General features: G+C 48.0%; 1 protein-coding gene across 1 annotated transcript in view; it reads left to right on the forward strand.

Moving 5' to 3' along the window:
• Positions 1-1,245: 1,245 nt before the first annotated feature.
• Positions 1,246-14,871, forward strand: part of EEPD1 (endonuclease/exonuclease/phosphatase family domain containing 1) — a 108,977-nt gene continuing 95,351 nt past the window's right edge. The window contains exons 1-2 of the mRNA XM_004418829.3: positions 1,246-1,720; positions 2,168-3,235. Of these exons, the coding sequence (XP_004418886.1) occupies positions 2,358-3,235 (878 nt within the window). The 5' untranslated portion in view covers positions 1,246-1,720; positions 2,168-2,357. The remainder of the gene's footprint in view (positions 1,721-2,167; positions 3,236-14,871) is intronic.

The raw sequence follows: 14,871 nt of genomic DNA on the forward strand, positions 1-14,871 counted from the left end.
CAACAGTATTTTGCCAAGCCTTGGCTGCCTCTTATTTCACATCTAAGTAACTTCTGCCTTCCCTGAGAGTTACTGTTTTTGTGACCTAGCCCTGGGGAATTTAAAGCAGAAGCATTGGACACACTGGTTGGGGACGAAACTTCAGAGAACATTAAATGCTCAGGGTCAAAGTATTCAACGGTATCACCACACGGTTTGTTTAATCGAATACTCTAGCTCTGTGTATGCACTGTAATGCAAAAGGCTCTTTAATCTTTAACTAAACTGTCATTTAGTGGTATGATCCAAAAACTGTTCTGAATTTTGGAAAGCAGCCTGCATTCCCAACTAGCATTTCCTTCCTTCTTAATGACTAGATTTAATACTTACAGAAGCATACCCATATTTACTCAGAGCGCTAAATGTGCAAATGAGCAACTCTGTAAGTGACCTATGTGAGCACACCTCTAAATGACTGGTGGTGCGTGCCCTCTCCTAGCAGCACAATGAGTTACCAGCGTTGTTTGAGGACATCTCTCGGTGAGCAGTGCAAAGGTAATACTCCAGTGGAAGAAAAGAGGAGGCCAAAAGCGGGGGGCAGAAGTTAAACAGATCCCATTCAGTCCCCTCTCGAACGTTCTCAGATTTGCCGGCAAAACTGAGCGAGACCCCTGACCCGCAGGGGTGCCTCCCCAACAAGGAGTGCCCTAGACCCAAAGACGGACTAAACTCGGGCTGGCGGCCTGGTAGTGTTCGGGTCCCTGGGCGTCCCTCTCCTCTGTGGCGCTCCACCCGCCGAAAAGCAGCCGGAGGTGAGACCAAACGGCCTCCACTCCACACAGCTAGCCCACGGCCGGGGGTAGCAACCCGCATTCAGGAGCTGCAGACGCGACTACAGGCCCCCTGCGACCCTCCGCAGCAGCCGCGGCGTCGGCCCCGCCCCTGCAGTCCCTAAATCCCTCCTCTGCGCTCCCGGGGCACGCCCCCTCCCGCCATGGCCCCGCCTCCGCGCTCCCAGGTTCCACCTCCACGCCCACGAGCTCGGGCCCGCCCCCAAGCCCACGGCCTCGCCTCTCGCCCTCCCGGGCCCCGCACCCCACCCCCTCGCGTCAGGCCCCGCCCCCGCTCTCCGTGGCCCCGCCCCTCGCACTCCAGGGCCACGCCCCACGCTCTGGGGTTCCGCTCTCCCGGTCCCGGCCTCGCGCTCGGGCCCCGCCCCCACGTGCCCTCGGGAGTCCCGGGGAGGAGTTCCCGCGCGGGAGGAGGCGTGGCCGTGGTGCCGGCGGAGGCGCGGGCAGCGCGGCCGGGACTTTGGCTTTGACACGGACGGCGAGCGGGAACCGTGGCGCTGGTGCTGGGCAGTGGACGTGGTTCTGGCGGATCCCGCGTCCGAGTCGGGCGTAGGACTTTTGCCTGGAGCAACGCAAGTGGGGAGACGCGGCTAGTCCTGGTGCAGCCGCAAGACTTGGTGCAGCCGCGGCGGCCGGATCTCGCCGCCGGTGCCGCCTCCGCGCAGCCCTGCAGCTCCTGCGGGCTGTGGGAGAGAGACTGGGAGAGTTTCTCCCGCAGGAAGAGCCGGGACGCGCGGCCCGAGGCGGCGTGGGCGGGATCCCGCGGCCTGGCCCCAGACCCGCAGTCGCGCGGGCACCAACTGGAGGCAGGGCGCCCGCGCTGTCCCGGGCCGGGCTCAGGCTTCGGGGCTGCAGGTGGAAGAAGGACGCCCCGGGGGAGCCGCCGAGAGGTGCGGCGCGGGGACCAGGGGCGGGTCAGGTGGGGGTCGATAAACCCTTTCTCCGCGCTGGCACTAGCGAGGACGGAATTCCCAAGTTTCAGGTGGCGCTGAGTGTCGGGCGTGGGGGATGCGCCCTCCCTCTGCCCACGCCCAAGTGGGGGCGAGCGAAGTGGGGAGCTGGCCCCAGCGCTGCGAGGGTTGAGAGGTATGGGCTGACGGGGATAGGTCTCTTTCCAAGAGAAGCAGCTCATAGCCTTTTTGGACCCCACTGTGATAAAAACTGGACCTCTCCAGAGGACAGTCCACATGGGCCAGACTCATTGTGTGTGCGTGTTCAGGGGTTCACGGACAGCTAGCAGCGCAGGACTCCTGGTTAAGAACTCCCGCTCTAGGTAGGGAGTGCTAATGCAAACTGATGAACTGATTCAATCGATTTTTGTGTTTATTGTTTTCCAGGTGACGGAGTGAAAGGTACTTTTGGACGCTCTGGGCATGGAGACTTAGTGTTTGTCTGTGGTAACCGTTTCGTCCCCTGAGTCCTGCACCTTTCTCTCTTCTGTGCCTGTAAGGTCTACTGGGCTTCCTTTCTAACAGAGAGTTATTCTGCGGTGGTGAGGCCTTCCTGGGCCCCTGATCCTGTCTGGCCATGGGGAGCACCCTGGGTTGCCACCGCTCCATCCCCCGGGACCCCTCGGACCTGTCCCATAGCCGCAAGTTCAGCGCGGCCTGCAACTTCAGCAACATTCTGGTGAATCAGGAGCGGCTCAACATCAACATGGCCACGGAGGAGGAGCTGATGACCCTGCCTGGGGTGACGCGTGCGGTGGCACGCAGCATCGTGGAGTACCGCGAGTACATCGGTGGCTTCAAGAAGGTGGAGGACCTGGCACTGGTCAGCGGCGTGGGCGCCACCAAGCTGGAGCAGGTCAAGTTCGAGATCTGCGTAAGCAGCAAGGGCAGCTCCGCGCAGCACTCTCCCAGCTCCTTGCGGCGGGACCTGCTGGCCGAGCAGCAGCCTCACCACCTGGCCACTTCCGTGCCCCTCACCCCGCGTGTCAACATCAACACAGCCACCCCGGCTCAGCTCATGAGTGTGCGAGGCCTCACGGAGAAGATGGCCGTCAGCATCGTGGACTACCGCCGCGAGCACGGACCCTTCCGCAGCGTTGAGGACCTGGTGAGGATGGGTGGTATCAATGCCGCCTTCCTGGACAGGATACGGCACCAGGTGTTTGCCGAGAGGTCCAGGCCCCCGTCCACCCACACCAACGGGGGCCTGACCTTCACCGCCAAGCCTCACCCCAGCCCCACCTCCCTGAGCCTGCAGAGTGAGGACCTGGACCTGCCGCCAGGGGGGCCCACGCAGATTATCTCCACTCGGCCTTCGGTGGAGGCCTTTGGAGGCACAAGGGATGGGCGGCCTGTGCTGAGGCTGGCCACCTGGAACTTGCAGGGCTGTTCGCTGGAGAAGGCCAACAACCCAGGGGTGCGAGAGGTGGTGTGCATGACGCTCCTGGAAAACAGGTGAGGACAGGAACCACCAAGGGTGTTGGGTGTGAAGGCAGCTCTTGCATGGCCTTATCTGTGCATGCAAATGAATGGACTTTTTGCCGGGGTAGGGAGAGGGCAAGAGTAATCAGCGTGTTTGAGGCCCCAGCGAATATTGTTGCCTACAGCTGAGCTCCACAATTTTCTGACTACAGCTGTCTAGGTTTGTGGCGCTATCTTGAATGTGGTATATCTGAGATCGATTCATAATTTGGGGGTAATATCTGGGAGATATTTATTGTGTTGGTGTTCCTGCTTTGGAGAATGTTGTTGGACTCACAGACTTAGTGGGGTTTACACCAGATCAGGCACTCAGAGCCTGGGAACTATTGCACAGTTGTGCATAGGAGAAAGAGCTGGTTGGATTTTTTTTAACCGGAGGAAAAGTCACATTTGTTTCACCAAATATGTCTATTTGTGTGTGCAGAATCATCTTAAAGACTAGGTATTTGCAAACACATACACTGTGTATATTTACCAAAATGCTGTGAATGAATCACTCTTCATTCTTTTTCCTTATTTAGCCTGAAGTTGATTTTCAGGCCCACAATTGCAGCCCCAAATGTATGTAACCTCTCCTGTCCCATAGCTAGGAAAGGTCAAGCTGGCGTGTGGTGAATATTGGCCAGATTTTCCCATTTGAACCACAAGAGAAGAGACTTGTAGGATGGGCTCTTACCACAGAGTGTTTACATTATTCACATCACTGCTCTCTGTAGGAACTTCCGTTTACCCCTCATAAAACACATCAGTACTATTGTAGCAGTAACTCCTGCTGTTAGTAAAATAGTGTATTCTATAATGTAATCAGCTTTGGGAAGGAAAGAAATATTTTTAATGTCCCTTCCGGGTCAGAAATCCTCTGATCCTGGTCTCGAGGGATTTTGCCCTGTCTCCTGCCAGAGGTGCAGTATATTTGTGGCCACTTGCTGCTTTTCTTTGCACTGGGTTGCTGGTGAGGCTGGCGGGGCAGCAGTTTGGTCACATGAAGTGAGTTCTCAGCAGGAAATCACAGTACATTGTGGCAGAGCATCAGGATAAATGAGTGTAGAGAAAACCAGGTCACAGCGTTACCCTTGCACCGTCCCAGTGGCATGCTCTTGTCACTCAGGATCGAGGGACCGTGCACCAGGTCAGAGAATTGGACCAGGGGAGCCTGTGAGCGCTCTTCCCGCACTGCCATGTCCTCTGTTTTGCACTATAACTCACTGCTTTTGTGAAATCATCTTGTATACAGGTGAGAACTGGACTCTCAGTTCTGGGAGATATTTATCAGGAATGGTTTGATAATTGTTCTCTTCATGCACAGCAGCATGGGTGTATGTATGGGAAAGGGGAGGGGAGAGATGACTGTTTAATTCCTATCATGAGTTTTCTTTAAGGGTTTGAAGGGTGGAGGGGGATGAATCAGGATCTGAAGTTGCCCCAGTGGGAATGACAGACTGGGCAGCCTTTGCCTGTTTACTCTGATAGTGATTTTCAAGTGTGGTCTCTGGGCAGTATCAGTGACTGACTCAGAAACTCTGGGTTTCTGTGTTTTCACACGCCCTCTGGATGGTTCTGATGCACACTAAAGTTTGAGCTCCATTGTACTATGTTTTGGGCAATCAGCTGTCCCTGTGGGTTGCTCTGTAAGTACCTTCCCCTGTACTGGCCGTTCTGACAAGGTCAGTGAACCCACTCAGAGCTTTCCAGGTATTATGTTTTCTTTGATTGTTCTGATTATCCTTGTAGTTACTTAATCATATGATGTTCTTTCTGGCCAGAGTTTGAGGAGCTTAGCTTCTAGAACAGATGAATGTGAAGGGCAGAAAATGGGAGTGTGAGCAAAAGACAGCCAGCCTGAGAGTGGGCTCCACCTGAGTGCAGACCTGGGGCAGCCAGGGGCGCACTGAGGAAGAGTGCTAGCAACTCTCGTCCAGCGTGGAGCTAGGATTTGTCCTGGTGTTTCTTTGGATTTCCTAAAGGGATGATGGTTTGTTGAAGACATTTAACTGCTGTCCTCAGGCGAGAGTTCTGGAAGAGCTTACCCAAACCCTACCGGGTAGGGTGAAGAAGGGAACACCTGGAAGTAACCGGGAAGGTGACCTGCATCTGTCACGTTTCTCACACTTGGCCACATGTGTTGTCCTGTGGGTTGGTGGTTCCTGTTGCCTGTTCACTATGTGTTCAGTGTTCTGGGCACTCGTAGCACCTTGTTAGTGTCTGGCAAACACTAATTAATAGGCTTAGGGCCTGATCCCCTGCAGAGGTGGAGTGGGTCCATTTGCCTGTGTGATTGTCCTAGGGCACCAAAAGATGGCTGGCTGTGACATAGTGGATCACGTGTCCTCAAAACAGCAGTGCACATTCTCCAAGAGCTGTGTGTTCATCCTGATTCACAAAAATCTCTTGCATTCCAATTGATCCCTTTATTAGTAAGAGGAAGTCTATTTAGTTTGAGCAAGAATGGAAGCAGGTAATTGTCTGGGTGGCGCTTATTTTCATACATGTATGCATATAATGCAAGAGGTACCTGACTTCTGGATATGCCTTCATATTTTCCAGCAGCTTTCACATTCATTTGATTTCCTCAGTACCTCTGGGAAGTAGATAATGCTTGCTTGTATTAATGATTCTCCATCTCTGGGTGAGGAAACTAAAAGCAAAGAAGTTAAATGATTTGCCTCTTTCCCACAGCTCATCAGTGACTCAGCTAGGAGTAGGACCTGGACCTTCTGACTTTAGACCTGGACTCTTTGCAAGTGTGCTGTTTTGTAAGCATATTACGTTTATCCTGCCTCTTGTTCAGGCATCCCTTGCTCTGGCTAATCAAGGGCACTTGCCAAATTGTGTGCTGGTCACATTTTCTTAAATTAAGTCCATGGTAAAGGCATTTAAAAACAACACTTAGCTCCACCTCTTCTGTGTTAAATTGGTGAAATTCCCCAACCTTTCCAAGTCTCAGTTTTTCCATCTGTTAAATGAAGCTAATGAAAAAAAAGGGAAAAAAAAGAAACCCTTGGGCACTTCCTTTTCACAGGGAATAACTGGTTCTTCATTTTCCTTTCTGTGGGTTTGCTTTAGTAGGTGTGTTTTCTTAGACTAAACGGTGCCTATGTGGGACTCGAAAGGGTTAGAGTCCTTTCTTGCCTTGAGATGCTGCTGCATTGGTGGACTGGCATGTGTGAGCTACAAGAAACCATGTTTTGCATGTTAAGCCTGAGGCAGGACAGCAGAAAGTTAGATAATCATCCAATCACCAGGAGCCTCCAGGGGCATTACACTGTGGCACAGAACTGATGGGTTTCATCAGGTTCCTTTGCCAAATCTCAGTCTTAGGCCGTGTTTTTCCTAGTTCAGTATTTATGGAGCAAAACTAAAAGAAGAATGCTTCTGCTAAATATCCTTGCAAAATTTGATGACAGTCCACATATGGAATGAAGATTGTTTAATTTTAATTTTTTATTTTTTGCTGAGAAGTTGTTCTATTTTGAAAAGTCCCTTGGTTTCTGAAAGCATAAACCCTAAGGGAGCTGACAGATAATCTCCAAAAGAAATGAGGAGTTTTAACATCCCACCTGCTCGTTTTCCCCATGGCCTCCATCAGAAGGAAACATGAGTGTCAAGGTCTTGAGCTTTATAATAGCCTAAGTTTGTTTTCTTGCCACATGTCTGTCTGCAGTATCAAAGCAGAAAGTGAATTAGTGCCTGGCATCATATACTGATTGTGAAAAAAGAGACTAGTTTATCAGGCTTGATTAGTAGGATCAACATGGACACAATCCATCCTGTCGTTTGATTCATTCATTGAAAAATATGTATTGAATAGCTGCTGTGTACATGCATATGGTAACTTCAGGAGTTGGCTTGGCCCTGTTATTTAACAGAGTTAACTAAATGTGAATCGGCTTGTATGGCTCAGCGTCAACAGTCTGGGAAACCCAGATCTTTTGGGGAAACTCACTGAGTGTGATTGATATCTGGTTGTATTTTTCCTGTGTGAATAATAGGCTCATCCTGGGGGATTGAAGGGTGAGTGGATGCAGCCAGACATAACATCTGAGGGCAAAAGGCCAGCAATCCCCTTAAAGTAGAAATTGTGAAATCCGTTTTGACAGCTGTGGAAACTGAGGTTCAGAGAGATTAAATAGCATCCGTGTGGCATTCAGAAATGTAGATGTTGGAGTCAGGATTTGAAGCCAGGCATTTGTCTCATTTCAGACTGGGGAGTGGAGGTATCTCTCTTCCCGAACACTGTGTCCATCTACTGACCCCTGGCCCACCTGCTGTTTCCTCCCTGTCTTGGGTCTTAGGCTGGCCAGGCATTAGGGCTTCACCTAGACTCCTGGGACTGTGTGAAGACCCTGGAGGCCTCTGCTCCCTTCCTGTTTTTGTTCCTCTGAAGGACAAGGCTTATGGCCAGAGGAGTTCCGGTTTTCTGAGCCAAGGAGGTCTGGGTCGTTTCCAGAGAGAAAGGTGGTCAGTCATAAGATTGCTGTGGATAAATAAGAGAAGATAGTGTGAATAAGAGGAAGTCCTGGTGTGAGCACAACACAGGGTTTATTTCACCAAATGGAAGATGTTACTTTTGTCTTTCAAGAAAGCTGGGCCCGTTTGGGATCTGATTTAGGGAATTTGAAAGTATTGATTCTCCCAGGAGATATTCATTCCTTTATTATTCATTCATTCATTCAACAGATATCTTTTGAGCTCTCACTAGGTACCAGGTTCAGTGTCAGGCTCTGGTGTTAAAGTGTAGAACAAGACAGAGTCGGTGCTCTTATGGAGCTTCCATTTTAGGCAGGGAGATGAAGAAGTCGATACGTAGATACATAATTACAGAGAGTGGCGAATGCAGAGGACGATGGAGGCGAGTTGAAGAGAAGTCTGCTGAGGCCTTAGCTGAAAGCTGATGGGTGACAAGCAGTCAGGCATGGAAAAAGTTGGGGAAAAGAGTGCTCCACTAGAGGAACCAGCAGTGCAAAGGCCCAGAGAGTGCTTGTTCCAGACAGAGAGCCAGAGTTCCGGGAGCGGCACGTGGCTGGCGTTGCAGAGGGAGGCAGACGCCAATGGGTGGGGCCTCCAAGGCTCTTATTTTAACAGCAGGAGGAGGCCACAGAGGATTAGAAGCAGAGGTGGATGAATTACCTGTTACCAGGTTGTTCTGGCTGCTGGGGGTTGTGGGGGTTGCTTGGAGTGGGTCCTGGGAGTTGAGTAGAGAGGCTGTTGCAGAGTCAAGGCTAAAAAGGATGGTGACAGGGGAGAAGGGGAAGTGGGTGGAGAGGAGAGGATCTCTTAGAAGCAAAAACTGGAAAGACTTGCCTATGTTTTGGATGTTGTGGGAATTAACCGGGTGGAATCCTAGAAGACAGGCTCCAAGACATTTAAGAAATCCCCAGGCTGACTCGCATGCCTCTGCATTGTGTCGACGTGGTGCAACTTGCTGACTTCACCCCTCCTCTCTCCTGTTGCCTTGCTCTGGACAAGTGTGGGATCTTGGTCCATCTTGGATGGAGAAAGAGGCCTTGTGGTCTGTCCTCTGTGCTGACTGGGCATCTGACAAGGCCACTTACTCTTTAGTATCAATTACATGTAGAACAAGGGCATGTTTGGGGGATTTAGGTAACTATTTTTGTCAAAATACATTTGCATAAATTAAATTCAACATTGATTGAGCACCTGCTCTGTGCCCACTATCTGGTGAGCTCAGTGGCACAGGGAGACCCGGCCCTGTTGGCAGGGAGCTCAGAGTCTCGCCAGGAGACACGCTTGCAGATACTTACCAGGGCCATGTGTGTTATGGGGGGGGTGGGGGAGGGAAAGCATAAGCACAGGGATCTGGCACCTGTCTGCCTGGCTCCAGAGGTGTGTGGAGACCTCCGCGTAGGGGAAGGATGAGGGAACAGGCCCAAGTCAGGTGATTGAGAAGGAGCTAGTCTGGAGAGGAGGTTGGGATCTGAGCAGTGAGAGCATGGTGGCCTTCAGGCTGCAAGTCAGTACCCCCCACACAGCTGACAGTGAGGAGTAGGGAGTAGGCAGTTCCCGACACGCAGGGGTCCATGCTGGCCCACCGCCCAGGCTTATAATCTGAGTTGTTCCGATGGGGAACATGGCAGGCTCCCACACCACGGTGCCTTAGAGTAGAGAATAGCAGTGAGGTGTGTGCTATTTGTGGTGTGTTATTTTTATTTCAGAATTACCCTGCTTTACAAAAGATTTTGTCCCAGAATTCATTAATAACAATTTCTGCCAATAACAAATAAAATGATGCATTTCTCTAAAATTTGATGTGCTCATCACAGACCCCATGGTCTCTGTGTAGCAATGTACAGCTGAGTAGAAATTGCACACTGATGACTCCTAGCATCAAAACATCCAGGAGATGCCACAGAAATGCCCTGCTCTACCTGCGGGCTTGTAGTCCTCAACAAATATTTAGGAACCTTAGAAGCTTACTGAGCCTGTTGGTTACACAGGCCTGGTCTGGACAACAGTTCTTATTGTAATGTTTTGATTGACAGCTGCCAAACAGCTGGATTGCAGTGGGATAGGAACTCTTGGGAGATGTGCTCAGAGTAAACGTTTCATTATAAAGAAAAGTTTTGAATCCTTCTACCAAACTATTGGATAAAGAAAGCCTGGGTTTTCTTTACTGAGTACAGATCCCTAGCTATATTGCTTTGTTGTGTTTCCAACGAGTGCTTGTTTCCTGCGAATTCTATTTTGGTTCAGCCATTACCTGATTAAGCTGTTAAGCTGGGCCTTCAATTGTTTTATCTGGAGGTTGCTGTAGACTCATGAAATGCTGTGCTTCATCCAAGAGAATGTTGTTCACATTGCCCCATTTAAGGCAACTGCGTGCCTTTTGGGTGTGGTTTTATCATGTTCTAGGGACCTGAATCCTGTTTGCTCACCCAAAAGCTGGAGGGTGAAATTGGTACTTCATTTTTCCAGCTTGTGCTAAAAGCATGGTGTCTTGGGAGGTCTCGGATGGATTGTTGTTTTTTAAAATACTGATCCAATACTCTATTAAAAAAAAACTGCAGAAAATATTTTCAATAAGCAAATTCAGTCTGACTTAAATTATTTTGCTCTCTCCGTTTTCTTAAACAGGAGAAAAAGTAAAAATTTTGGTGGCCTCAAAGTACTGATGATTGGCATTAGGCCCTGGGCTCATCTGCCGGTAGACTCAGGGCTCCATCTTTCCTTGCTTGGTGCTCGGCCTCTGCAGCTTCAGGTCACTGTGTCGTTTTACTGGTCAGTTGTTTAGAGTAGAGTGGTTCCCAGTCATTTTTAATTTGAGGACTCATTTTAAGAAGTAAAATACTGCATGTCCCTGCCCCCACCTAATGGTGGTTGTATTTTCATGTCCACGAGATAGTAGTAGTTGTACTAAGGAATGAAAGCAGTGATAATTAACGCTGGTAATTAACACTGATAATTACTGGGGCTGAGGCCCCAGGCTAAGTATCTTCACATGTGGGTATCATCATTAGCCCTCTTTTACAGATACAAGAGAGATGGCTCAGGGAAGCTGAGTAACTTTCCCCAGGGTCACAGAGCTTTTTTTTTTTTTTTTTTAAAGTAAGCCAGCGCACTGATATGTGTTTCGGAAGGACCTGCAGTTTTCTTTTTTATTTATTTATTTATTTATTTATTTTTCCCCCAAAGCCCCAGTAGATAGTTGTATGTCATAGATGCACATCCTTCTAGTTGCTGTACGTGGGATGCGACCTCAGCATGGCCGGAGAAGCGGTATGTCGGTGCGCGCCCGGGATCCGAACCCGGGCCGCCAGCAGCGGAGCGCGCGCACTTAACCACCAAGCCACGGGGCTGGCCCTCACAGAGCTTTTAAGTGGTGAAGTTTGGATTATAACCCAAGCAATGAGACTCTAAAGTTTGATGATAAAAAGCTACTCTTGAGTTCACTAATGCTTTTCCATGAATTTGTGTTGTATTCATCAGCCCAGCCTGCGTACTAGATGAGATGCTCTCTTAACCAACTCGGTTTGATAAGTATGCTGATGTATAATGATATCATTGTGTATGTGTGTATCTAGTATTTGTCTCTTCAGAGTGGAGCAAGGATATTTGCAAAGCAGTCTGAGTGCAGGATCCTATACTATATTTTTATGACTTTTCAGTCTTTTACTATTGTCTTGCCCACAACTGTTTTGTCAGCAGTTTCTTTAAACAACTTGCTTTTGTAGATGCTTTCCAAGCATTTGTCTTAGTTTTCCTAGAAACAACTTCTCTTTCTGCTCACACTCCTATTTCATCAGTTGATGTCACATTTTAGGAGACCATAGTGATGTGTACAGCTGACATAAACAAGTCTGGACACAGCTGAGCCGGAGTAAGCACATGATGCCCCACTTGAAAATGGAAATGCACCGTTGATGCGGCCGGGAGTACTCAGTGTGCCATGGGCATCCATCCCTCAGTGTGTTTTACGAAGGGAATGGGGACAGTCTGGTGGGTCTCTTGAGTAGAGGTTGCTTAGGAGAACATCTGGTGTGTTTTTAAAAACACTAGTACCTGGGCCCGAGTTATATAACTTATGTAGTCTAGATACAGTATTTGCCGTATATGTATATTGCAGACCCCTGGCAGTAACTGCAGGTTGTTACTGACACACTATTATTTTTTCTAAAAGATTAACTCAAAAATGCAACTAGTTACAAGGCCAAGAGTTCATTGTCCCAATTCCCACCCCAAAATCTCTTGCAACTTTTAGAAATAAAAGAAGTGAAAGAGTAGTGAGCTTTTTTTGACTTAAGACCTATACTAGTCATCATTTTCTTCAATGACGTAGATGGCCTCCTCACGAAACTCATGAATAACTGTAAGCTGGGAGGGATTTAAGCAAGTAGACTGGGTTAGATAGCTTATAAAATACCTGCTGAAGTTTGTAACTCTGCACTGTCTTTTTAAACTGTTTCTGATTTTAATTTTAAAGTTTGATTTTTGTTAATGTTAAATACATGTCCATACATGTGAAACTGCACTAGAGACTATTGTATTGCAGTACACGTGCTGAATTCAGAGTTGATTTGTAATCTTGAATTATGTTAGTTTTGATACTTCCAACATGTAAAATAAAAATGCAAGTAGTCGTTAGATATTGTTAGTTTCAATTTAGAAATAAAAGTTGCTTCTATCTTTTAACTTTTGGGTAAATTTAATTGAAGAGCATCTGAGATTATAAAATGTTTGTTCAAATGTTACCATTTGCAACCATTTATCTAATCTCTGAAAATCAGGAATTTCTTGTCATTAATCTACCAAAGCAAGGTGTAGGAATAAATTGGCTGATGAGTGCGAGACAAGCCTGCAAGCTCACCCGTAACCCCTGATTTCAAATACACTATTTGTTTTCATCAAAACAGCTGTGGTATTTTTGTTGATTGAGTGTTTTGTAAAGGTTATATATTTAAATATATACATTTCTTCTAAATCACTAAAGTCCCTTCCAACCCTGAGGCTTTTTCCACAGAGAGGGAAGATGATCACTATTTCTACAAATAACCTTCAATTCTGAGAAGGAAAAGTGGTTGTTGCCATAAGTAAGATGCGTATTAGTTTGCTAGTGCTGCCATAACAACATACCACAGGGTGGGTGGCTTAAACAACAGAAATTTATTTTCTTACAGCTCTGGAGGCTGGAAGACCAAGATCAAGGTGTCAACAGGGTTGATTTTCTTCTGAGGCCTCTCTCCTTGCCTTGTGGATAGCTGTCATCTTCCTGTGTCTTCACGTGATCCTCCCTTCATACCTTTCTGTGTCCAAATTTCCTCTTATAATGACACCAGTCATACTGGATTGGGGCCCCTCTAATGGCCTCCTTTTACCTTAATTACCTCGTTGAAGACCCTGTCTCCAAATACAGCCACATTCTGAGGTATTGGGGGGGATCAGGACTTCAATATGTGACTTTTGGGGGACACACTTCAACCCATAACAAGATGGTGTAAGAAAAATTGTCCAGGGGCCGGCCTGGTGGCGCAAGCGGTTAAGTGGTTAAGCGTGCTCCACTGCGGTGGCCCAGGGTTCCCTGATTCAGATCCCGGGCGCGCACCGACGCACCGCTTCGCAAGCCATGCTGTGGCGGCGCCATGTATAAAAAGTGGAGGAAGATAGGCACGGAGGTTAGCCCAGGGCCAGTCTTCCTCAGCAAAAAAAGAGGAGGATTGGCAGATGTTAGTGCAGGGCCAATCTTCCTCACACACAAAAAAAAAAAGAAAAGAAAAATTGTCCAAGGACTTCCTTCTTTGCTATTTGTGAGGAACCTGCTCCTCTGGGTTTTTCCTAGCGAGATGATAATTTCAAGGTATTTATTTAACAGTGTAAATGCTAGAGAAACCTGCGTTTGAGTTCCTGGAGTGACAGTCTGCTTGACAAGAGGAACTGCTTTCTTGCCGGGCCACAGCAAGTATGGACCAGCCCTTAGGGGCTGGGATTTGTTTCCCTTGAACTTCTCTGCTTCCAACTTGCCATTCCTTGATTTTCTCCTGAAACAACAGCAGTGACCTGAAACCTTCTATGCACCCCGCCAAGGCAGCAGCTCCACTTTGCCAGCTTCCTTGCTTGCCCTTGGCTACAAGTAATGGTGACACATGAGTTTGTCTACCTTTTAGAATTTGGTGCTCTTTAGAATTGTTGTGGAAAGGTGAGATTCAGAGGGACCACTATGAAGCCAACTCGAGTCAGGCTTTCCCTGACTTGTGTTGTTAGGCACCCCAGCTGTGGGCTCCCCTGTCCGCGTGTTTCCCGTCCGGTAACAGCCACTGTTGTAAATGCCTGTGTGATGCCGTAGACTGTACATACAGCCCTGTTTCAACACTGATAACACTCAGGAATTTGTGGAAAGAAGAAATGACTGCTGACATTTATTGACTGTTTACTTTGCCACAAGTGCTATTGTTAAGCCTTTTATATTCATTAACTAACTTAATCTTCACACCATCCCAGTGAGATAGGTAAAGTATCCCCACCTTACACATAAGGAAACTTATCTGAAAGAATTTAAGTAAACTTGCCCAAAGTCACATAGTTGCTGAGTGTGGAGCAGAAATTCAAAGCCAGGCAGAATTACTCAGAGCCCAAACTCTTTTACATTCAGAGGAGATAAGACCTGGAGATAGGACTGGGAGGTTAAGAAAGGGGACAGTGTTTCCTAGCCTTTTATATCTAGAAAGTATGACAAGACAAATTTAATTGGGGGATGCTCTCTGGAGTGGGTCCCAGCTGGCGCTTCAGGAAATCATCTGATTCTGTCATCCAGTGAGGTCAGGAATGTGGGTCTTCAGGGTACTGGATTTTTAAAAAATTGAGATATAATTTTTTTACCATGCAGTTCACTCCTTTACATTGTTCAGTGGTTTTTAGTATATTCACAAAGTTGTACAAACCTCACCACTATTCCAGAACATTTCATCACCCCAAAAGGAAACTTCATACCCATTAGCAGTCACTCGCCTCCTCCTAGCCCCAGGCAACTACTAATCTGCTTTCTCTTTCTATGGATTTGCCTATTCTGAATATTTCATATAAGTGGAATTATATAATATGTGGCCTTTTGTGTCTGGCTTCTTTGATGTAGCGTAATGTTTCAAGGTTCATCCATGTTG

Source organism: Ceratotherium simum, chromosome 1, assembly GCF_057802395.1.
Source record: "Ceratotherium simum simum isolate JZ-2026a chromosome 1, ASM5780239v1, whole genome shotgun sequence".
NCBI lineage: Eukaryota > Metazoa > Chordata > Mammalia > Perissodactyla > Rhinocerotidae > Ceratotherium > Ceratotherium simum.